General features: G+C 38.8%; 2 protein-coding genes across 5 annotated transcripts in view; one reads left to right on the forward strand and one right to left on the reverse strand.

The window, feature by feature from the left end:
- TDRD9 (tudor domain containing 9) overlaps positions 1 to 11,085 on the reverse strand; it is a 50,278-nt gene extending 39,193 nt beyond the window's left edge. For all 3 annotated transcript variants that reach the window (XM_072337758.1, XM_072337755.1, XM_072337757.1), the window contains exon 1: positions 10,883 to 11,085. In XM_072337758.1, coding sequence (XP_072193859.1) covers positions 10,883 to 11,046 — 164 coding nt within the window. In that variant the 5' untranslated portion in view covers positions 11,047 to 11,085. The remainder of the gene's footprint in view (positions 1 to 10,882) is intronic.
- On the forward strand, positions 5,503 to 8,602 carry RD3L (RD3 like). 2 transcript variants are annotated; one of them, XM_072337759.1, is made up of 4 exons: positions 5,503 to 5,600; positions 6,478 to 6,564; positions 7,140 to 7,445; positions 8,305 to 8,602. In XM_072337759.1, the coding sequence occupies exons 1-4, from the start codon at positions 5,509 to 5,511 to the stop codon at positions 8,600 to 8,602; spliced, it is 783 nt and encodes a 260-aa protein (XP_072193860.1). In that variant the 5' UTR covers positions 5,503 to 5,508. The 2 variants fall into 2 exon arrangements, with proteins under 2 accessions (XP_072193860.1, XP_072193861.1); XM_072337760.1 differs by lacking the exon at positions 5,503 to 5,600 and adding an exon at positions 6,201 to 6,289.
- Positions 11,086 to 23,495: the final 12,410 nt, after the last annotated feature.

A 23,495-nucleotide genomic window follows, 5' to 3' on the forward strand; every position in this document is an offset into this window, starting at 1 on the left:
TCTCTTGGCATTAAGACACTTGCCTGAGGACAGTGCCACATTAAATCTTGTCTGGATTTAAAAAACTGAGTTCCCAAAGCATCCTCCTGTAAGTTCTTAAATACCCAGGAATTTCTCGCCTGATGAAAGCCTAAGATTACTTTTGAACAAATATTAACTCCTTCAGTTTTGCAAGTTCTTGTCAGAGAATACACACAATTGCGACACGATTCCCTAGACGGCAGAGGTGGAAAGGAATAAATACAATCTCCTGACTGCTTTAAGGAAAGAACTTTTGCCTTTGAGCCAAGAGATGATGGTTGTGCAGGAACGAGGTACCAGAAAGAGAACGTTATGTAAATTCAGAGCTATGCCAACGCATGTAAGACAAAGTCTGTACATAACATATTAGAATGATGGGGATTAAAAAATTAATCTCTTCTACATACATAGCATGAAGAAATAAATATTTATTTCAATAGAGAATGAAGTAGTACACATGCAACAACTGTATTCAATAACAAATCATGAATGAGCCTAAGTATTGTAGAGCTGCAAACACAAAGTCAAAACTAGGGTTTTACACCTCCATTCAAACCCCGGGCCCAGTGCAAGCTTTAGCTATGTAGCGCACAGCAAATCTGTATCTCACTGGTTCTGTCTTTGAGACATTTTATACATGGATACCGCAATACAAGTCTCTATTCCTTGATCCAAATATTAGGCAGGATTGACATGAAAAAAAATATTAATTAAACAGTAGATTTTTAATTTAACACTGCCACACGTCTCATCATACACACGCTTAATTCACAGTCTCTTGATGCCACAAGTGCCCACCTTCTCTAGAAAGAAAAACTTCTTGCTAGCCTGGTTGGGCTACAGACAATTAGATTCACTGAAATCAGTCACTATTCCTCCCAGAGGAAACACCATGTATTTATCACCATACTGTTGTTAACAAAACACGAGAGGAAGGACACAAAAGCCTACACAGTGGCTTCATATCCTGTTCTAATGATATTTTGTTGACAGTGTTAAGGCAATGCTTCCCAAGCCCTTTGCACAGAGCTCAATAGGATTGCATGAGTTCACACAATTGCCACGTCAGAAGCAGCTGCCAGCTTACAGAAAGCAAACTGCAGCAGGCTGACCACACCAGCCCTTCTCAAACACCTGGCAGAGGGAATACCCTGCAACAGCCCACAAACCTCAGGCACTGTTTGGAAGAGTTCATGGACATACAGTCAGCCCACCTGTCAGGTTCTTCTACTGACAAACTCTTCAACACAAATAAAGCCAAAAATAAGATAAAGCAATTAAAACTGAGCATGGGCATTTAAAGTGCAGCTGAAATAACTTAATAAACTCTGTTTTAAATAATATTGCATATATTCAGACAGAATCTGGGCTCACAGGCTGTGCTCCCCATCACTGCCTGTTTTAACTCCAGGAAAACGAGGACAGTGTGACCTCAGTGAGGTTACATGAGGTTTTTATTTGGGCATCTGGCTATTTTCTTTCAGATGTGAAGGTTTTTGTCTTCAGAAAGCAGCATGCAGTAAATAGACCTCAGGCTACGCAATGAATAAAGAAAATGCTTAATAGCCACTCATTAGTAATGAACATTGCTCAGTCTGTGCACTGATTCAGGCTACAGTCTTGGAGAAAATCGTATGTAATTGGGAAATTGCATATGGGCACATGAAACGAGCAAACAACCTTAATTACATCATTTCACAGCATCTTAATGCTGAACTTTGCAACTTTAATAAAATAAAAAGCTTACAGCATATACATATATGTGTTTTAAGGAAATTGAGGGAAATACAAAAAAAAATCCTTCTGGAACCCTCTGGCAGTCTTCTAAGTCATCAGAACAATGTAACTCATGTCATCATTGGGAAGCCATTATCCATTACATAGACAGAAAGGAATGGAGTATTTTCCTGATGAATTCCAACAAGCATTTGCTGACAGCAGAAAGTCAAGATGCAGACAACTCAAATCCATCCTATGAGAGAGGACAGCACTAATGAAGGGGCTTTGCCAGATACTCCATATGATACATGTGCCTGCCCACTACATGGGTTCTCTCATCCTCACTTCTATTCCCCGTGACGCAGTGAATGCCTGCCTTTCAGGATACCTGCCCTAAAACAACATACGTTCCTTAGGCCTTCCAGACTCAAAAAGTGAGTCGGACCATATTCAAACCCAGAGCACATCTGCACGTTTCATCCTCAGAAGTGGACAGATTTCTACAGCAGAATCTGCAGCAAATATATGACATGAAAAATTATCATCCTGAATGGACAAAAGCTGGCCAAATTACAAACCACTAGGAACGTGATCAACCCGTAATATCACTATCAAGAGTAACTTGCTGCTGAGACATCCTAACAGCCGTAGGAAAAAACACATCAGCTACCTCTCAAGCTTTACCCAACTCAAGACCTCCCTCTGTTCTCCTAAATATATCCAGGAGTAGCAGATGCAGGAACACCAAGCCTGAGCAGCAGTGGCCAGTAAATAGCTTTCCAAAGCAGGTAAAGAGACAGCGCTTACCGTGCTTCTTTAAGAAAGGTAATTGGTATCGTTTGGTACAAGATGATGGGATACTTTCCCTACTGCTTACCAGACAGTTTAACCACTACAACCTTTTTATGAAGTGTGACTGTTCTTTGCACCGTCTGACTGCTTACAGTGAGTTTCAGGATTTGACTGGGAGAAAAATGTTTAAACCCAATAATGAAAATACTTGAAAAGGTCAAATCAGTGTCATGAACATAAAATTAAATGTGGCTGCCACTTCAGGCAGAATTAATGGAAGGGAAACAGTTTAACACCAGAAATTGTTGACATATCCAATGTTAAGGGCTCTCAAATATACTAAGGGTGCTGTTCTTTAAGTAATTTCAGATAGAGAAAGGTCTTCCTTTCCTCCAAGCTATGGAATGACCTCTAATAAGTCAACAAGGTCATCGTAAGTGAATAATACTCAGTACATTTTCTATCTGAACATAATTTGGAATACTAAACGAAGCACTCTTGCATTTGCTCATTACTCAAAACCAGTCCATTGCCCAACCTCAGACAAGTGACTGCTGATCTACTTGGCTCTTCTCAGCAACATATACTTAAAAAACAACCAACCAGCCAATATATGCACTGAACAACTAACATCCCCACTAGCGATGATTGGAAAGGGAAAAAAAATGAGGAGAAACATCCAGTGTTGCTCTGTAATACTGGATATTAACTGAGCTGTACAGAGAAAATACTCAAATACATAATGATGCTTGAAAGATTCAGATGGTTGCTTATCAAATAAGAATGAAAGTCAGGTATTCCTATCAGCTGTTTAATTTCTGGGCAGAAGCTCTTATCAAGAAGACAAATAAAAGGGAAGTTAAAAAAAAACAAAAGCTGTTCTATGATGGAAGTTCTTAATGATTCTTACATATGTATTTCTGCTCATTTATATTCTGCCTCATTTGCCATGAAAATCTCCCTTCACACAAGAGTGGAGCTGAATGTAGAACTTGTGTCACTCATTTCACAGTTGATGAGAGGACTGCCCTAAGTCACGGCTCCTACCACACGAGCTGACCACCTACTGAGAGAACATTGAGGGGGGGCAGAGAGGGAAGATCACTTAAAGAACATTGAGCACACCGAGCAATATTCTGCTGTACAATTTTATTACAATATATACTGTAGACCATTTCAAAGTCTCTCCTCTGAAACTAAAATAATGTGACACTTTACATAACTGAACATTTGCCATGACAGTAAATAACCTTCCTCTGGTGTTACTGAAGGACATCCTAAAAAGGACTCTTTAACTGGCAGTGGGCATTCCAGACTTTGAGAAGACTGGTCTTACCTGCAGAAATACACCAACTTTAAATGAAAACGGACCGTCACTCAAAAGCTGTAATGTTTCACTCTAGAAATCAAAAAGATGATTACTCAAATGATGCAAACCTCCTGATTAACTGAGGTTGGGTGAAGAATAAGTACAGCCACAAAAGCGACATATTAAGGTTTTGGAATAAACTTATTTGATACTAGGAAGCCCACAGGATAAAAAGCAGAAACATGCTTTCAAAATTCATTACATCCTTTGCTTAGCGAGTTCAGAAAACAAAGTGTACTCAGGATGTTAAATGAAAATAAAACAGAAAATACTCTTCAATTGATATTTGATATTATACACACAAATCATTAGGATTAATTTACTAATTGATGCTTCTCTGCTGTAAACAACTGTTCTGCTACAGTGGCAGATTAATTTTGGGTTCTTTAAAGATGAAAAGTTACTCATCATTGTATAAATACTGTTATGGTCTCACTTGAGTACTACACTGTTTTAGACACTAACATCAGCAGAGGAAGATTTGGAAGAGGGAAGTGAAGACAAAGATAAGAGATCCAGAACCTTACATCCCTAAATTGCTTTTAATAACAAAGCATCCCTGAGTTTACAACCCAAAACTCAAGACTGCCACAATTATGCAGTAACAACCTCATACCATTCATAATTTTATTATAAAATTGCCCAGCAGTTAATGAGAAGAATCAAAATAGAGGCTTCTTCCTCCAGGATAAGTCATAACAACTGCAGTTACTTAACCATGATCACCTCATCAAGGCCCCACTATCCATGAAAGTCAAAACTTCCATCCCAATACAGCGCTGCAAAGCCACTGCTCTCCTTCACCTTCCAGTTCCCAATGGCAAACTCACACAAGCAGCCATCTCTTCCCGAAGGCAGATCTCAAACATGCACACAACTAGAAGCAATAGGATTTACTGCTCCCCTTAAGCATCATTCTCAGTATCCTGGCACTCGATGCTTTATGATACAACCAAAGATTAGGTTAAGGAAAAAAAAAAAAAAAAAAGGAAAAAAAAAGCCATGGTTGTAGCTTTCTTATTTAACTCACTTCCACACCTTTCACTACTTATGTCCTTAATTTTCAAAGGTTTTATGCTGTACAGCAGGTTCCCCCCCCCACTGTACCCAGTTAGAAGGTAAGCAGTGCCACGGTAACTGTGCTGTAAAGGAGGTGGCACGGAACATTTTAATTTCAACTGAAAATCTGTCAGGACAGTTCTGTCATCATAAACCTAGCTCCCTTCCTTTTTCATAGTACCACATACAATGCAATGTGAAAACCTTCCAGTTGAAGGGGATTAATACTGACATTTGAATTTTTCCAATGTATAAGTAGTATCAGTTTTAATAACAGCCCTACACGTCATCCTTTATGTTGCATGACATCTAGAACAAATTTACAGAAGCCTTGCTCCTTCAACAGCTCAACACACCAGTGGAGGCAAAAAAAAAAGTAGGAACAAAAAAATACTCACAGGAGCAAAGACAGTCATTGCAACGAGAAAGAGCAGAAGAGAAGGCACTTAGTATGTCCACCTCTTAAAATTAATAGGAAGAGACCGGATAACTGGAACGGAAAATGGCTGCTTCAGCGACCTTTAGCGTGCGTGATGCCATCCCTGAAAATGAACCTTAAAAATGGATATGCTCAAAAAACTCATCAAGGAAAGAGAGAAAAGGCAACTGACAGCCAGTTGAGACAGAAGCAAAGTCTATGGTAAGACTCAAAATTCTGGGCTTTTTACAGCCGTTTGACTTCAATTTGCATTTCTTTATCATTTCATTCCTTTAATTAGATTAACGCGTCTTTCATGGCACACCGTAGGTGTTACAGACTGGCTTCTTTGAACACATTTGAAATGTTAATTAAAAATGCTAACAGCTATGCTGTGCGCAGTAATAAGAAGCGTAGTAGTATGAGACAGATGAAATTCAACCAGGGAAAGCGTTCAATGTAGCAACAAGATCCCGAGCAACTGTCAAATAGCTCCTTTCCGTCACCACCCGGTTAACAAAGGCTTTAGATGATCTTTACTAGAGAAAGACTATTCTTAGCTGTTTAACAGTGACAGCAGAACAGTCTGCCCCCCCCCTCCACAACAGGAGAAAAGTCTTCCAGCATTTCAAGGGCCTGGAAGTTTAGTTTGATGATAAAAGCAACATGGTTATTTTTAGCACTCTACAGGCATAAAAATACAGCTCCAAACTGTGACCTACAGCTATGCACAGCCAAGCATCACATCATACGACAGCCTCAACTTTAGCTAGAAGCACGTCCACAGTTGCTTCAGACAATCATTATTCATCTCCCTGCCAACAATACCTTCGGATGGATTTAGCAACAAGCATTTGAAATTGTCACCATCTTTTTCTGAATTGCTGCCATCGGCAGAACTCAAATCGAAGGTAGGAAACCTTAATGGACTTTGTAGAAGAATTAGGAAGACCACGTTAGGTTAAATGGAATACTACTGCTCTTGGGTACAGAGGATGAAAAAGAACCTTAAAAGCAGAACAAACTTAATCTGTCATATGCACTACATTTTCAGCACAGTTTAAGTGAATTAAAAACCCACCTTGTTTTCTCCCACCAGTAGCAACAGCCTGGGAACAGGATATGCTACAGTAGGAGACCTTCAAGCAAACTCACCTGAGACAACACTGCTCAGACAACTGCAAAGGTAATTCATTTTATTCTTATTCAGATTTGTGTGCTTCCGTCTGCAGGGTTTGTAACAAACTGCAATTTATAAACCTATTCCCCTGGACCTGCTTCCAGAAGTTATGAAAACAAGAATCTGTTTATAATAAAAAGCGATACAGAAGTTTTAACAAGCAGGATGTGCACAGTGTTACAGCATTGAACTTATTATATTTTACTTAAAAATCTTAAGTAATGCTCACATGTTAATTTTTATGTTCATTTTTTTGTAAACATCACCTATTCTGTCCGTATTAAAAAAGTTACGTGATTGCAAGTTGATAAATATGCAGTTTCAAATGCTGTAAGCTTCAGATCCCTAAGTGTTAATTCAGAAAGCATTTCTCAGTGTTACAACATGTGAGCCCTGTCTGATTTGATGCTGGTTTGGTGATCGTGTTGTTTTTTTTTCCCCCCCTATTGTACTGCAAAGTATTTTAATGCAAGGAACAAAGTTTCCTTTAAGCACTCACCTGCTTAAAAAGAAGTCTACAGGGATAAATGCTACTCGATTAATAGAAATTAGCAAAGTTTCTTTCTCTTTCCCCCTCACAGCTTAAAGATGCCACTTTTCGGCTGGATGAAATGGCCAAAAAACGATCCCTACAAATCCTCAAGGTATCCTGGATCAGAATTAGTCACAAAAACCCTGCTGCGGGAATTGAAATGGCACCTGAAAGAGCGTGAAAGGTTAGTGCAGGAGATTGAGAATGAACAGAAAGTCCAGAAAACTGGCATGGATTACAACTGGTTGAAGAACTACCAAAATCCTCAAGCAACGATTCCAGCTACTGAGCAGCGGCAGCTCGAAGTTCTGTGCTCACAAATCCAACCTTGCCAGACTGGAACTGTTCTCAGCAGGTAACCATTTCCTATTGCTCTTACTTGGAGTAGCTGGTTTTAAGTGAGATTTAAGTAAGCTATTTCTTCTCCCTAATCCAAGCTTATATATGGCTGTGATCTTCTTTCCCATTTAGAAATGAGCAGCAATCTGAATCTATCTTTATAAATGTTTTAGAGATTACACCCATGCTTTATTATGTCGTACATGAAGAAAGTTGTTTTGTGTTTGTTTGCTCTTTAACATCAGGATTCTCCCAGTCTAATCTTAAACAAAGGAAGCCTTGCATGCTTAGGACATACGACTTCTCAATACTTTAAATTCTTCTCCCACTGTTCATCCCCAGTATTTATTAAATTGCAGCCAAGTATCAAAAAATCCAATCAATGCGACGTACCGTTAAGTCTCGCTGCACAAAATACTTGAAGTCTCTAACATTGGAAAAACAAGCGTTAAACAGAATTCCAAAGGAAAAAAAAAGAAAGGATTACCATGAAAAATTCCCCTATACTCGTATTTAAATATCCTTTCTAGGGGCACATAGAAATGACAGAAGAATCTTACGCGCCTTTTAAAGCCCAGAATATACCTAAGGGCAAAGTCAGTTTAAATCAGGTTACCCAGATGGCAAAGACAAAGAAGAAAGGAATACTGAATAACAGCAATCCTCAAAATAGCTGGACTGCCTCCCATGTATTGTCAGAGCTCTTTTCCTCTGCAATCTTCTGGGGGAGGTGTGTGGGGAAATGTGGCAGCAAGGAATAACTGACATGAGAGCACGGTCACTTCCTCCTCCTTTCCCTCCCCTCATTAGATTAGCAAGGAAACGGGAGCCCTGTCAGCACCAATGATTAGATTTCAATGCTTGTTTGTTTCTAGATTCCGTGAAGTTTTGGCAGAAAATGATGTTTTGCCTTGGGAAATAGTCTACATATTCAAGCAAGTTTTAAAAGATTTTCTTACTACGATTGAGAGAGAAAACCAACAAGAGCAACTGGTCAACGTGTGGAATACAAACTGCTCCGAACATTTCAGCCTGCGTGGAGACAGTTCTAACAGATCGGAGAAAGAGGAAATCCCCACAGTTTCAAGTTACGTCGACAGAAACACACAAAGCATGTTTCCCACTTTCTCTGATAGGATCTGGAACCTACCATACTACTACCCATCAAGTTAAGTTGCTTTGTGTCTCTGTAGCTGTCTGCCGTCCTTCGTTGTGGTTGCCATCCACAAACATAGCAATAAGAAATGTGACATGCTCCCTTTTTTTTTTACCTTATGAGTTCAGAAACTAAAATCCTTGATTACAACTAGTATGCATTATATTATATAAACTTGTAGTACGAACTCTCTCCTCTTACCTGCAACGTCCCTTGAAGCTGTTGTGTTTGAAGGAACCTTTTAACCCAAAATGTAGATGTTGCTGATAAAACAAGCATTTTATTTTTGGCTTATCTGTAGATATAGAAGCATAAACAAGAAAAGACTGCTTTCTGTATTTTGGAATAGCACCACTCTACAAACTGTTAGGCAACAACTTCTGTGTTTACCAAATAGTTTCTAAGCTCTATGGGCAATTTATACGATGTAAGATTTCTTTAGTACATCTGATGTTATATTAAATGGATAAGTACCTTTCGGAGCTGAATATTTATTTCTCAATTTCAAGAGTAAGTCCTAAAGCAAAAGCAATATAAAATAATGTGGTAAGGCAATGAAATAGACTGCCCAAGGAGGTGGTGGAGTCACCGACCCTGGGGGTGTTCAAGGAAAGACTGGATGTTGTGTTGAGGGACATGGTTTAGTGGGAGCTATTGGTAATAGGTGAACGGTTGGACTGGATGATCTTTTAGGTCTTTTCCAACCTTGGTGATTCTGTGATTCTATGATAATATTTCCTTGCATGTACAGTTTCTTCATAATGAAACACTGTGAAATCTGACAACTAAACGTAAGCTTCGGATATTTAAGTGATTTTAACAATTAGTTCTCTACCTCCTAAGAAATTCACGCATGATTTCATTTCAAAAGGTTGCGCTTCTGTTATTTGAAGCTACCCTGAAAACCAGACTCTAACCTGCAGCATTTTGGTAAGTCACAGCACTTTCTAGAAGAGCAAGAGAGTCAACAGACCGCTTCAAAACCAAGAAGGGAGCTTTTATATTAAGATATTTGCCATTTTCCAGTTGCTATTATCTATGACCAAGTTAATAACAAAGTTCTAAAGCACTGATTGGACACAGAGCACTTACGGTCAGAGCAGACAATCAAAGCAGAAAATCAGGGAAAACTTATACCATACCATTTCCCATTGGGCTCCCACCACCACCAGAAAGAAATTCTCACATGCCTTTTATTTAAGCTCTCCACCTCCAGATTTCCTCTCCATCAGCCTGCCGCATCATAACAATGGACAAGTCTCCCATTTCTCAATTCACAAACAGCACTATTTTGCAACCTCAGAGAAAAAAATGCTTCATTTGATATTGTTTCCAAGCACACTGAAGGCGACGTTCATTCAAAGTTCCTCGATCTGGTAACACACAACTCAAAAGATATTCCCTTCTGCTCTACTTACACCTTTCACCCAACACAGCATTTGCCCACAATGCAACGTCAGTTGGGTAAAACAAATATAAAAAAACAAATATAAAAGGTAAAAAAAACAGTTGTTTTTTTTTTTTAAGAAGCTTCAGCTAAAGAAGCCTCTTTAGAAGTTGTGTTAGGATTAGGGGAAATAGCTTCAAACTAAATTAGGGCAGATAAGGAAGTTTTTCACAGTAACTATGGTGAAGCTGTAGCACAGGTTGCCCAGAGAGCTGGAGGATGCCTGTACCTGGAGACAGCCAAGATCAGGCTGGATGGGGCTCTGAGCACCTGATGGAGCTGCAGGTGTCCCTGTTCAGGAGGTGGAGTGAATGGCCTTTAAGGGTCACTTCCAACTCAAACGATTCCATAATTCAAATGCAGTCTTTCAATTTCAGAAAGAAGAACCACTAACTGAAACACACACTAAAAGGCAGTCTGCGAGTAATTATTAAAACATCTCAGCATCACAGTTAGTTCAGTAACTCCATGTGTAAAGATAAGGAAAAGCACAAAAAGCCTTACATATTTCTATACGCACTTTGCTGACACTAGGTTATAAATAAAGAAAAGCTTAGAAAGACTAAAGGCAGGGTAAGAACTGGTATTTTTGGTACATCAAAGAGAGAATAATAATCTTTTTCCACAGTTGAGCTTTTAAAGTGCTTTAATCCACACCACAAGTGTTTTGGTAACAAGAATGATTTGAGGGTTACTTCATTTCATTCAGTTAAACGCAATCAGAGGTATTCATAAGTTAATTAACAAGCTATTTAAGGATAAACACTCTAACCACGATAGCACAAGCGCTAACAGTGCTATTCTAGAGGCAGTGCAAATAATGTGAACGAAGCACAGCAACCACACTCACCGCGCTGCCGTCAGTGACTCCTGCACAGCGAAGGGGTTGGGGAAACAAGATGAACCACACGAGGCTTCAGCCTGCGTGCGGCCACCTAAGAACTCAACGTCGGCCACATCTTTCCCAATGGTGAACCAGTCGTTCAGCTGCTGCACGGTGAGCTTCCGCAGCATGACGCCGGCCGCGCGCTAAAGCGGCGCACGCGCACTCACTCCTCATCCCTCACCGCGCTTTCTTCCCGCGCTCGGGAAAGCCCCGCCCACGGCACGTGACCCCAGCGCCGACGTAGAGGGGAAGGCGCCGCGCTGGTGCCCTGGTCTTCCACAGCTGCAGGGGGCGCTGCGCGGCGCCGCCGCCTCTCTGGCTCGGGATCTTCGCTCGTTGGTGGGTTCCTTCCCGGCATCCCCCGCGGCTGTAGCGGAGGCAGTCCCTGTTCCGTGACCTTCGCTGGTAGCGGCTGTCTCCCGGCCTAAAGGTGGGTCGCGGATCGGGCCCGGCCCGGTAGTGCCATCGGTCGGTTGTCTCGGGGAGGAGGTTGGGGAGCAGCCCTTGTAGGTTGGCGGCCGTTGTTTCATTTGCAGAAGGGGCCGTGGGAGGGCGGAGGGAACGCGTTGCGGTGGGTGAGCGGGCACTGGTGCTGGGGGGAGGAATGTGGGTTAGAAGGGACATTCAGCCCAGATTAATTCAGCCTTCTGAAACAAACAGTTGCTGCGAGTGTATCTGAGAACCCGGGTCTGGTTCTCAGCAGCACTGGTTGAGCACAGCACTATCTCAGGAAATACGTCCGTAATGGATGGCATTGAGCTGTCTGCTGGTGCCGAGAAATATGGGTTTGTATGAAGGCGTTAAGCTCCACAGAGGTGCTTTTATTCTTGGAGAAGTACCAGGAGTTTTCCATTGGTTCCTCTTGCATTCATTTATCGTTGACATCAGAAAGTACACGTGAAAGTGACGCGTGCAGCATACAGCGCTCACACACACACGTAAGTATGCATATAGTAGGTAAATACATAATTGCACAGTTCACCATTGGAGTGCTTCTTATAACTTTCAGATGGTGCAAAGTATGATTCCAAAGTCATGGAGAGCCATGAGGTTGTACTTCACGACTGTTTACCAAGAAATATATGTCGGCCTAGCATTAACCGCTTATGCCTACTACAAAATTTCATACGGTGGTAAGTTAAACGTTATTATCTTTGTTAGCTGTTGAAACCCTGGTATGTAGATAAGGATGTCTGTTACAGTTCTAAATCTGCCCCCTAGAAAATAGCTGGCAAATAAGAAATTAACACTTCTCCTTAAAGCCAATTATTCACTGTCAAAATGTTAAAGTTTGCCATGCTTGGTGTAGAAGGCTGCCCTAACAACATCACTCATACACTGGTGTAACTATGTCTGCTTGATGAAGATGAAGTTATGTAGATGGACTCGTTTTAAAAACGCATTTAGCTTGCAGTGTGTAGCCAGACGTTTCTCCTTTAGCTTGTTCCTGAATGCAGGGCTCTTTTGAATTGGAACTAAGTGAGGAATTCTTCTTGGAGAGTCCTTGTTTTGTTCTTTTGTTTTCATAGAGTTTTTGCTTAATATCTGCAAAAATTACATTGTTGAGAAGTCATTCCTGTGTGAACTATATTGAAGTACCGTAAGTTGGGGCTGATGTGCCTCAAGATGTGCAGTGTGTCTCTGAACATTGAACTGTATTTTATTTGATGATACTGGATCACTATCTGAGAGAAAAAAGCATGTAATGTAAAGCTAATAAATTTGAGTGGGGCAGGTTGCAACAGATGATGGTATCTTAAAGGTCCTATTGTTCAACTTGGGCTATACTGAAAAATTGCCAAGTCCAGCTCTCTACCAGCAGTCATGAAGAATTTAATGTTGTAAAATGCTGACAGACTTAATAGGGGTAAGGAATCCCTCATTGTGGGAACAGCTGAGTGCCCTTACCTGAATATTTCTCTGTTCAAAAGACCTGCAGTATGTCCGGAACTGTAACACAAGACTTGAAAGCATAAGTAAAGATAAGAAGCTGAACAACTGAAGAGAAAACAATAGTTTAATTTTAGAGTTTTGCTTGAAAGAAGTTAAAGCAAAACTGTTCCAGGTTTGGGTTCCGGTCATGCTGCATAAGAGATGCAGTGGTGTGGGGTATGAGGGCCAAAACCTTCATATGGGAGAACTGTATGCTAAGCGTTATTTTAAAGTGAAAACAGCTTTTAATACCTGTGTACCTTCTTTCAATTTGAGATACAGTTTTGTGTTTAATACGTTTATGTATAGAATTGTTGAATATCCACAAGGGTCAATAGATCAAGTTGGTCATAGCCTGAATTCAAATGAGTATTTCCGAGGATATAAATTGTACAGCCTCTTGTGACGGTGAAGGATTCTTTTCCATGTATTTTTATCTGTTCACTGCAAATCACTCTTATAGGAGAACAATTAAAATTGTAAATTAAGCTATTTTAAGTATAAAAGATGATTTTAAGACAAACTAATCAGTTCACATCTTTGTTTTGTAGTACTACTTACACAGTGCTCGTATATGTAAAGCTACCTTTCTGTATGTTTTCCTTGACCTACAGTAGAAATCTTGATGGCTATAAGTTCGTAGAGTCTTGGTTGATGGAAACAGTTAAAAATCAATATAATGTTTATGGAAATGTACCATGAAAAGTGCATTATGTACATTTGTTAAGTATTGTTCACGCTCAGTCAGCAAATAGTGGGTAGTATAACCTAAGTGAAGTTTATCTGTGAAATAGAAACTTTTTAAAAACTCAATGTTAAACTTGTTTTCCTTTCTCTCTAGGCAAGAAAGCAGTGGCAGATAGTAAGTATTAACTAATACTTGTATTGTTTTAAATTAATGCAGGTCACGTAGCATATTTTACATAAGTCTGGGTTTTATTTAATCAGTTTAGTAGGTGTTTAAGGGCTGCCTCAAAATACGTAGCATTAGTTGTTTTTATGGTTTTGCAGCCTAAAAGCATTTGTGAATCTGCATGGATGCAGCCTCCATTTTCAATTTTACTTTGCATGGCTTTTAGGAGCAAATTGGAAGCTGTATGTCTTGATGGGGTGGTAAGGACAATTATTTTCAATCATGGTCATGATGGCCATTTCATAGGAATTTTAAGTGGTCGAAATTTCCAGAGTACCTTTTAAAATTTTAACTGCCAGAAAAACTGCAAGTTTGAACTTGTATTTTCAATCTGTAGTTTTTATATCTTCTACAAAGTAGCATTTAAACTTTTAAGGACAATTTCTTCTGACGTGACAGGATTTAATTTTTCATGAGCTGCTGTGATTTTCTGTATTGTGAATGTTTGCTTGCTCCCAGCTGAATATATGCAACCATTATTCACATTTTTACATGTCTAATTAGTGACACTAATTGCAGTCTATTAGACTTAAGGATAATAGCATAAGTGAACTTTAGGTTAGAAATAGCCAATAGTAGCAATCATACAAAATCAGAGGAAGAGTGGATGTTTGCTGTAACAGCATTTCAAAATATGTGAAAAAGATTCTTAGCATAGTTGATGTGTTTAGTTTGGGGAGGTTGTTTTATTTCTTAAAGCAGCTGAATTTTATCAGATTCAGTTATACTTGTGTATTTTTAGGTTCTGAACTGTGTTCTTGAATTGATTTGCTGTACTGTTTGAACAGTCTAAATTGTGTCTTTGTTTCAGAGTCTTCTGGCCATCATTAAAGATCTCTTCTCTTGGAGAATGAATTTGGTGATTGATCATCTTTGCCATAAATGAAGTTAATTCTAAAACTGTATCTGATGCTTCTGCTGTACTTATAAGTATATTGAGCAAGAAGGAATTAAACATGTTGGATAAAGTTTGCTGGAGTCATTGTGAATGTAATTTCCAGAATAACAATGTCTTGTTTTCTTCAGTTCTTCCAGGTTCTGGGTAAAACCTTTTTTCAGTAGTACTTTGAAAATAACCACATCTCTGTGATGAATCTTTTTATTCGAATTAGCTGATATTTCTGACAAAAGCATGATGCCATTTTTAAGAGCATCCTTTTCAATTGTAACCTTTAAGTACTCCATTTTTTTTATTTAGGTTGGACGTTAGGAAACACTTCTTTACAGAAAGGGTAGTTACACACTGGAATAGGCTCCCCTGGGAGGTGGTTGAGTCACCATCCCTGGATGTGTTTAAGAGCCATTTGGATGTGGTGCTCAGAGATATGATTTAGCAGAGGCTTGTTAGAGTTAGGGTGCTATGGTTGGGCTGTGGTTGGACTTGATGATCTTTGAGGTCTTTTCCAAGTTGAGTAATTCTGTGTTTCTATGATTCCTTTGGAAATGTCGTTTAAGACTCCATCACAAGTGAGGATGTCAATGCCAGCTTTTTGTCAGTTTCCACTGCAGTGTTTTGGGGACTCTAAAAACCACACTAAAATCACTTTTCAAACTGTTCATGCTGAGTGCCCATAGCGAGGATAAATAGCGCATAAAAACAAAATTTTGCTTCATGTCGTGTGTTGTTTAAATTTAGCCTAATCTGCTTTTGAGAAGATTAAGAGGGTGAAGTCGTTTTAATTAGTAAATGCTTACGTACATCTTTTTAACTACTTCATTGAAACATCTTAAATCTTTCAGCTTAGGGTTTTGTGCTTCAATTTCACTGATAGTAATACCAGACAATAGCTTAAATACTTTGCATTTGAATGGTCGCGATAACCTCAGTGATGATGACACAGTAAACTTTCCAAACACTGTGTTGTCTTTAATTCCTTCAGAATCCATTCTTCTGCTTTAGTTTGGTGCATTGTATTCCTCTGAAAACTGTGTTCAGTACTAATACTGAAACTGGCTATGTCATTTTCATGTTGGGCCTGTTTTGTTTGTTTTAAAGCAGGTATAGCTCACTTGATTTGAAAAGCTGATAGTTACTTCATTCATTCTTGCCCTTTCTTCTACCTTCTGTAGTTTTCTTTGTTTTACATCTTCCCTTGGTGTGCTTTTTAAACTGATTCTCATCAGATCCTTTCGGTGAGTTTTCAGAGTTTCCACCTTTGTTTTGTTTTCTAACTCTGGAAGAATGGAGGAGTCGAGAGATCTTAGGATTTGTGTCTTTACATACAAAAGCCTCCAGAAATGGGGAACAGAAAATAAAAAGTAGGAAAAAAAAAAAAAAAGGAGCTTCAAACAAACAGATATTAGCCAGTGGTGATTACAGGGTGGGTTGGAGTTGTGGTATTGTAAATAAGTGGTTCAGATTGAAAATGTATGCCAGGCAAGGAGCTGTATGTGCATTTGTGATGCAAATTTATGATCATTGACTTAGTTCCTAAGATATTACACATACTTCAAATAACCTGCTTTAGCAATTTTCAATTAGAGAGCTGAGGCAAACAAGGTAGGGAAAAAACATGATTCATTTCAGGATTTACCTTAGCTATAGAACCTAGCATAGTGGGAACGAGCTACATCAACGTGATGTTTGATCTCTTAGACATTAATGGAAAAGCAATGAGAGCTTTTGCAAAACTGCCCCTGGAGTGCTGTTAATTGCACTTCTAAGTGAATTTTACCCACTTCAACTCTAAAACTCGATGTGTAACTTTATTTTTTAATAGGGGAAGGAGACAGATGGGACTCACTGTCTGGATTGTGGAAACTACACATTGTATTGAAATAATGCTGGCTGCAGTTGGTTCTTCCATTGCTATGTTTCTGTTCTAAGTTTCTTTGTTTCAGAACATTCCTGCTCTGCAAAAGGCATGGAAGTAAAATCGGTGTGTTCCTCAATAGATTTTATTTATGTGAGTAAGATACAATAGGAAATTGACAGTCAGATACTTGACTCAAAAACAGAAACCAACACACCCATAACACGATGTCTGTCCTCCTGTTACGCTATCTGCTCCTCAATGCTGTAGCACAGTATGGATGACAGCAGAGGAAAATTAGACAAGGTGTTGTGTCGTTTATGTACTGTGAGGTATGAAAGGAGCAATCAGTTTTCTTTGGAGTGCTGGCATCTGGAATGCAGCCCTATGTAGAGAAGCACTGCAAAGCACTACTACTACAAGGGCTGTTCTTATTTTAGAACATGTAGCTAATTTAAACTAATCCAAAATGGGAAGGTTCCAAGTAAAGGCCTACCCAGACTAGTCCCTCCCACTGAACTTGCTCATTTTTCTATGCAAATGATTATTCTTGCTCCTTGACAGATCATGCTGTATCTATTTGGCTGTTGCATCTTCATATTGCTAACATTTCTAAAAAGAAAGAACTATGTTTACACTTTTAGAAGTAGTTCAGCAACTGCACATTTCATTTGCCCACGATGAGGTGTTGGCAGTGACAACAAATTATTTACTTCCTTTGCAATGTTAGTGGAACCAACTTCCACAGGTTGATAAACCACATTCAGTTGCTACAGCATCACCTTCACAAAGTTTTGCTGTTTGTGCTGTTTTGTTTTTAATTAAATGTAGAATATCAGAACTCAGGACAAGGTTGCTAAGTTAATAATGACAATGCTAATGCAAGATATGGCCTTTTGTACCATGAAAAATACTGTATTCATGCCTCCAAACCAAATCTTACAAGCCACCGTTTCTCATTGTGGAGCTCTGAGATTGACAGAACATTCTAAAGTCTTGACTTACAATTGAGAATCTCAGAGTATCCCCACATCCTAATAACGAATTGTGGAATACTCTAGAAGAGTAGCAAAATACAGTCATAGACAGCGAAACATTAGTCACGGGGCCCAACCTACTTAACCTCCTTAATGGTTAACTTGGAAAAAGCCCCAAATGTGTATTCATGTTAATGAGGAGGATGAGTAAAGTTGCAGGAAATGAGCTAAACCAAGTAAAACAGCTGAAATAGTCTCCTATGTATCTGAATCATGATAGCAAATCTCTGAAGTATAAATACACCCTGATACTGAGCTGGTATGTGCTCATTGTACTTTCAGTCCCCAAGGAAGAGCTATTGGGTGCCTGTTAGGCACAGGTGATTGTATGTGACATCACCACCAGATGGCTGCAGTGAAACTAAATGAGGAAATCAGCATTTGAAATCTATTGTTTCATTCACGGAAATCCGTGAGGTTATCAGGAAGGAAAGAATAGTGAGATAGGAGATACTCTTTGGCATTCTCTTGTGGTTAACAATTTGGTAAATGGAATAATGAGAAGAAATTAACAGATATATCTTCAACAGCAGCAAGCTCTTTGTACTATTAAGTCCATGACCTTTAACAACTAACATTTAGCAGCTAATACTCTCTTAATAATGACATGTGAGTCAGATTTGGTAATTTATAAGGAATTCATAAACAAGAAATTCCTGTATTGTACTCCACTGCTTCAGGCAATCTGCTTAGAAACAATAACTCTATCAAAGTGAACTGACCACGAGAATGGAATCTTTAGAAATTTTAATTAAATTCTGCTAGGTAGCGTAACATCTTTGGCTGTGGTTTAACAATACAAGTGCTGTGGCAGCTTGTGGAGTTTCCACCCTTATACCACAGTAGCATGTTTCTTTTTGTTGTGCTGATACAACAGGTTGTGTGTCAGTTTGGACAAACTAATGATTTTATAGGTGTTTTTCTCTAAAGCAAACTTAGGGTTTTGTTTTTGTTTTTGTTTTTTTTGTTTTGTTTTAATTTGGATCCATCTCCAGCTGTTTTCAGCATGGTACTTTATAACTTGTATTATAGCCCAGCAGACTTAATTTCAGGGAAGTAGCAGATGATTCAGCATTTATATCTGCCCATTCACTACCAGCTGTCCTAAGTCACGTGCCTTAGAATAATTTAATGCTGTTTCCTCCTCACATCCAGCGACGCACATGATCAAAGTACTGCCTCATGTATGAACTGTCATCACTGTCAACACAGCAATAAGAGGAACAGCAATAAAAAGAATGCAGAACTCCACCCTGTGTACAAATCAGGACTGTCAGCTTGTGCTTCAACGAAGGGGCAGAACCTTGTGTCCTTTTGGAGCACACTGCTTTCTCCGATGTCTGCTATCAGTTGGAACAAAAGAACAAACAGTTGTACAACGTCTTGATGCTCAGTACATGCAGGAGGAATGCTTTCCATGTTAAAGGACGAGTTTGGTAGTGTTTCTTCAAATCAGGAACTATAGCCATTGAATGAAAAAGCAATGACAATGTCTTTCAGAAACTTTTAACTAATTTTTTTTAATTGACTTGACCTTTAATTACTTAATATCCATCCACGTATCATCACTGTAACTTTGGATGCGAGATTTCTACAGAGCTGTGTTTGGTCGAAAATGATAATGAGAGATTCTGTGGGTGGTAGAACTAACAGCAGTATACTGAATGAATCCCATCTGTGATGACTACTTCTGCCTACACAGATTTCTCCTGCAGTATCAGTTGTAGTCTTCATTTCTTGTTTTAACCTGTTGTGTTTAGCATACTTTTGAAAATATTAAAGAATTACTGCAATTAAGGGGGGAATTATTTAGGTATGCAGCAGAACTGTTGTGAGATATTTCATATGGAATGCTTTATAAACAAGCAAAATTGCAACAACTAAACCATGACTACAACCAGAATATTACTGGGGGGGAGGGAGGAGGAGAGAAGTTAATAAAATGACTAGAATGTTAGCAGACATCTGATATAGTAACGAATATACGCTTTCTTTTAATGTACTTGTATTACAAAAATAGCTTTCTTTGAATTCTTCTGTACCTGAAATTACAGTTCTTACCTTATAATCCTTTTTAAGTAATTATATTTCATACAGTATATCACATCTAGCTTGAAAAAAGCAATCAGAGAATGGCTTAGATTGGAAGGGACCTTAAAGATCAAGTCACACCCCCCTGCTGTGGGCAAGGACAGCGCTCACCAATGCTTCTTGTCCAAATTAGAACCTCAAGACTTCTTAGCAACAGTTAAAGTGTTGCCTTTCTTTCAATAAACTAAGTATTAGAGGCATACTAATTTCAGCCATGGATCTGAGTCTGTTTCAGGAAGCAGTGAAACATAACTATCTTTTAGCATACTTAGATTTAATTAATTCTTGTAGCTAGAAAAGGAGTCCTGCCAAAAGCGTGTTTCCTTTGCTTCAGATTGTGTATTCTTATGAATGCTGGCTGTCACACCTCTTTTTAAATAAAGGTTACCAATTTAATTATATAGTCGGGCCTGTCTAGGAGGACAGAAGCAGAAGGCAAGAAAAATTGTGCAGAACTTTCACACAGCAATGGGAGGAAAAGGAGAAAAAAGGTTCAAGTTTCTTTACCTTGTCCTACAGCTTGTATTTGTACAGAACAGAAATAGCGGGTTTGAATTGGAGACATAAGCAATAGATGAAACGTTTAAAGTCCTTCCTGTTTTCTCAAATCTTCTGTGGTTCAACTGCATATTATGACATCTTTGAATAAGTCAAATATATTGTAAACATGTACAGGTGACACATTTTGTATTGTCTCAAGTTCTAGGGCTTTACACTTAATCATTCTCAATGGGATTCCATTGATGCCAATACGGTTCATTACCCTTTTCAGCTGATGTTCTATTTATCCAGCTAAGAACTGCAGTAAACCTTGCCAAAGGATGAGGGCGGTAACAGTAAGAATTATTCAGACACTTAGAAATAAAATAAAAGCAAGCTGTCTCATTGAAGTTCCCAGGAGTAGGATATCAATACCTTCCCTGGAGGGTGAAGAAATAAAATGGATTCTCTTAAGACATGAACTGTCCCTTTTACCCATCAAACTTTAGAAAGTGATAACATGGAAAACAAAGTAGTATGTATAAAAAGAAATGGTGACTGAAGGACTGATTCATGAACTTTTGTCTTCAATTATTACTTCAACTAATATCCCATCATTTAGTCAAGGGAGCTTCCAAACTTCACGGCCATACTGAGGAAAATAAACAGATTTTTCTAAATAAGCATCAGCATAAAAGTCTCTTCCAGGATATCTTTTTGCTTTCTCTACTCCTAATATTGTTAATGATTTCTTTATTGTAAGTCACATGGGAGCAGAGGATTTTCTATCTATGAAAAGGATGGTGCATAGCCTGTTTTATACAGCTATAACTTTTGTAGCTACAACATAAAAAATCAGCAATACCTATTAGTATAGGAATTTTATGAGAATGTATAGGAACATATTCCCAGTGAGGCCACAGTATTCTCTACTAAGTACACTTTCTTGCATCATGTGTATTGGATTAAGCATACAATTTATGTTATTGTTCAGAGAAATTACATTTCTAATCCACCAAATACAGGGCTGAAACACATGATGTATCAGGCACTCAAATCCCCACAAAGTGCACACAGCTCTGCTATAAACAGATCGTATGGCTTCACTTCTGCTTTAATTATTGTACTCCTTTTCAGAACAATGCACTGTGTGCACTGTGCCATGAAACTACAGAACATTAGTCATCTGGTCCAGCATACATTACTAGAATATTATAAGGTAGGGATGAAAAAGTATCTTTCTCCTATTCACGTGTCTCAAAGACTGTATACAAAACAGACATCAAAGTGTTTTCTTCAGGTTATTATTTATAGTTTATCTCTGAACAGGTTTGGTGGGGTTGGAAAGCGCTGGCAATGTATGAATTCAAACATGGCAGTTTATGACATTTGTTCAGTGCGAATTCCTCATGATTGCTTCCTTGGGAAGTCAGCTCTGTTCTGGAATGGAAAGCTACTAAAGGGCACAGTAACGAGTTAAAAATGATTTTCATTAAATATACTATGTGCAGTATTTCTGTAAAGATCTTAAACTACCAATGTCATCTCATACAGTACACTGTTCCTGCAAGTAGCTGCCTAGAACTTAGAAGTACCTCCAAAACCCAGCTTCTAAACTTGCTTGCCTACTCATGGCTGCTTCCTCCTGCTTTACAGCAAATCCAAAATCTGCTTTTGGAGAGGAGCGTTGTGTTACGTAATGAAGCAATCCACTAAGCTATTTAGAAAGGACGGATTAAAATTTCTGTAGTATACATACACAACCCCCCCCCCCTAACACTCTGTTGGTATTTGCTTTTTAAAGGTTTTCTTCTGCCACTTGTGAGGAATCCCACCCTAACTAGAACCATCTAGAAACCTCCACTCTAATCTCTGTTAGTCATCCAGACTCCATCTTTAATCAATAGAGAGATAGGCACCTTCAAAGACATTTAGATAGTGGGATGAATATCTCAGAAAGGAATTAATTGCCTGCAGAACTGCCTGTCTCCCTTCCCTCCCATCCCACTTTATTTACAGAAGGAGCCAAGACGATGGATTTAGACCACGTGCTGAACTTCCAGATCGTTTCAGTTGGATGAGATGTATCCCACCCTAAACGTTTGACCTCTGAGAACATTTATTTCTGGCTATAAATAGGAATACCTGCTATTTAAAATAATACCACATGAAAAGAAGTCGTCTTAAATGAATTAAAATTAATTAAAATTCCTGTGACACCTCCAAAGCCTGAAAGCATTTTCCTACGTTCTAGGAAAGCATCGCAAAGCAAACAAATGCAAAACTGAAGAAAGCTTGGATCCAACAAGGCAGGAAAGCTCATTTTCCTCCTCTTGTCTATGCATAAAAAACAAGTGGGGGAAGTTCAGACTTGGCAGCTTTAAAAACTTGAAAATGTCTGCGTTTGCAAACCTGGACAATAGAGACTTAAAAAAACAAAAACAAAAAAACACAGAGAAGTTTGGTCAGGAGTGGCTGTGAAAAAGCTCAGTAGTTGTTCAGACTCCCATCTGTACATCTGTAATATTAGGAATCTCTGTTTCTCCTAAGGGGAACATTGCACATGATCACATAGAACGTCAGCCAGTTCATTAAGTGCAGTTAATATACCTTTTTTAAAGGTAAATCTGCATTAAACAGAAAACATACTTTGATAATTTTTCTCTCTGTACCCTTTAATTTCAAGTGTTTTCACAAAAGAAGATGATGATAGGTGATACATTTCAAGCAGATCTCAAATTCCAGCTAAACAAGATCTCAGCCCAAAGCTCAAAACCAAATCACACTGTAAGTAATTCTTCATTTTTAAGGATTACAAATCAAATAAAGGTCTGTTGAGTTATAGTGGCTTCAGTATTGTTCTGGTGTTTTTGTTATTGTTGGTTGGTTTCTATTTATTTTTTTATTTCTTTGATACCAAGCAGACTGTGTAAGTTATTTGCATAACATATTGTAATATTTATAGCAACAAACGAGCACAAACCTTTTCCTTTACAAAAAGGCTCACGGACTTAAAGTGCCTCTTACAAAGGCTGTGTATTGTGAAGCAACTAACTGGGATTCTGTATCTCTGGATTTATCTGCTTCCACAGCTACTCCACATACTTTTCACCTTATCTTCCAAGGCATTCCCTCAAACAGGACTGCTTTCACATAACCTCACTTATCTAAACCAGGCGACTGACTTGTAGGTATCATTGGCCCCTTGGCCAAGCATGGAAAGAAAAACAACGGTGCGTGATTGCAAGTGAACATTTTCCTGTTTGCAGTAAACAAAGCACATAAAAGACACTTTAAGTTGGAATCAGAAGATTTGGCTGATAAATGAGTGATTCTCAGGAAGATCGTTCAGCAAGAGATGGTAATTAATT

This window comes from Excalfactoria chinensis, chromosome 5 (genome assembly GCF_039878825.1).
Source record: "Excalfactoria chinensis isolate bCotChi1 chromosome 5, bCotChi1.hap2, whole genome shotgun sequence".
Lineage (NCBI taxonomy): Eukaryota > Metazoa > Chordata > Aves > Galliformes > Phasianidae > Excalfactoria > Excalfactoria chinensis.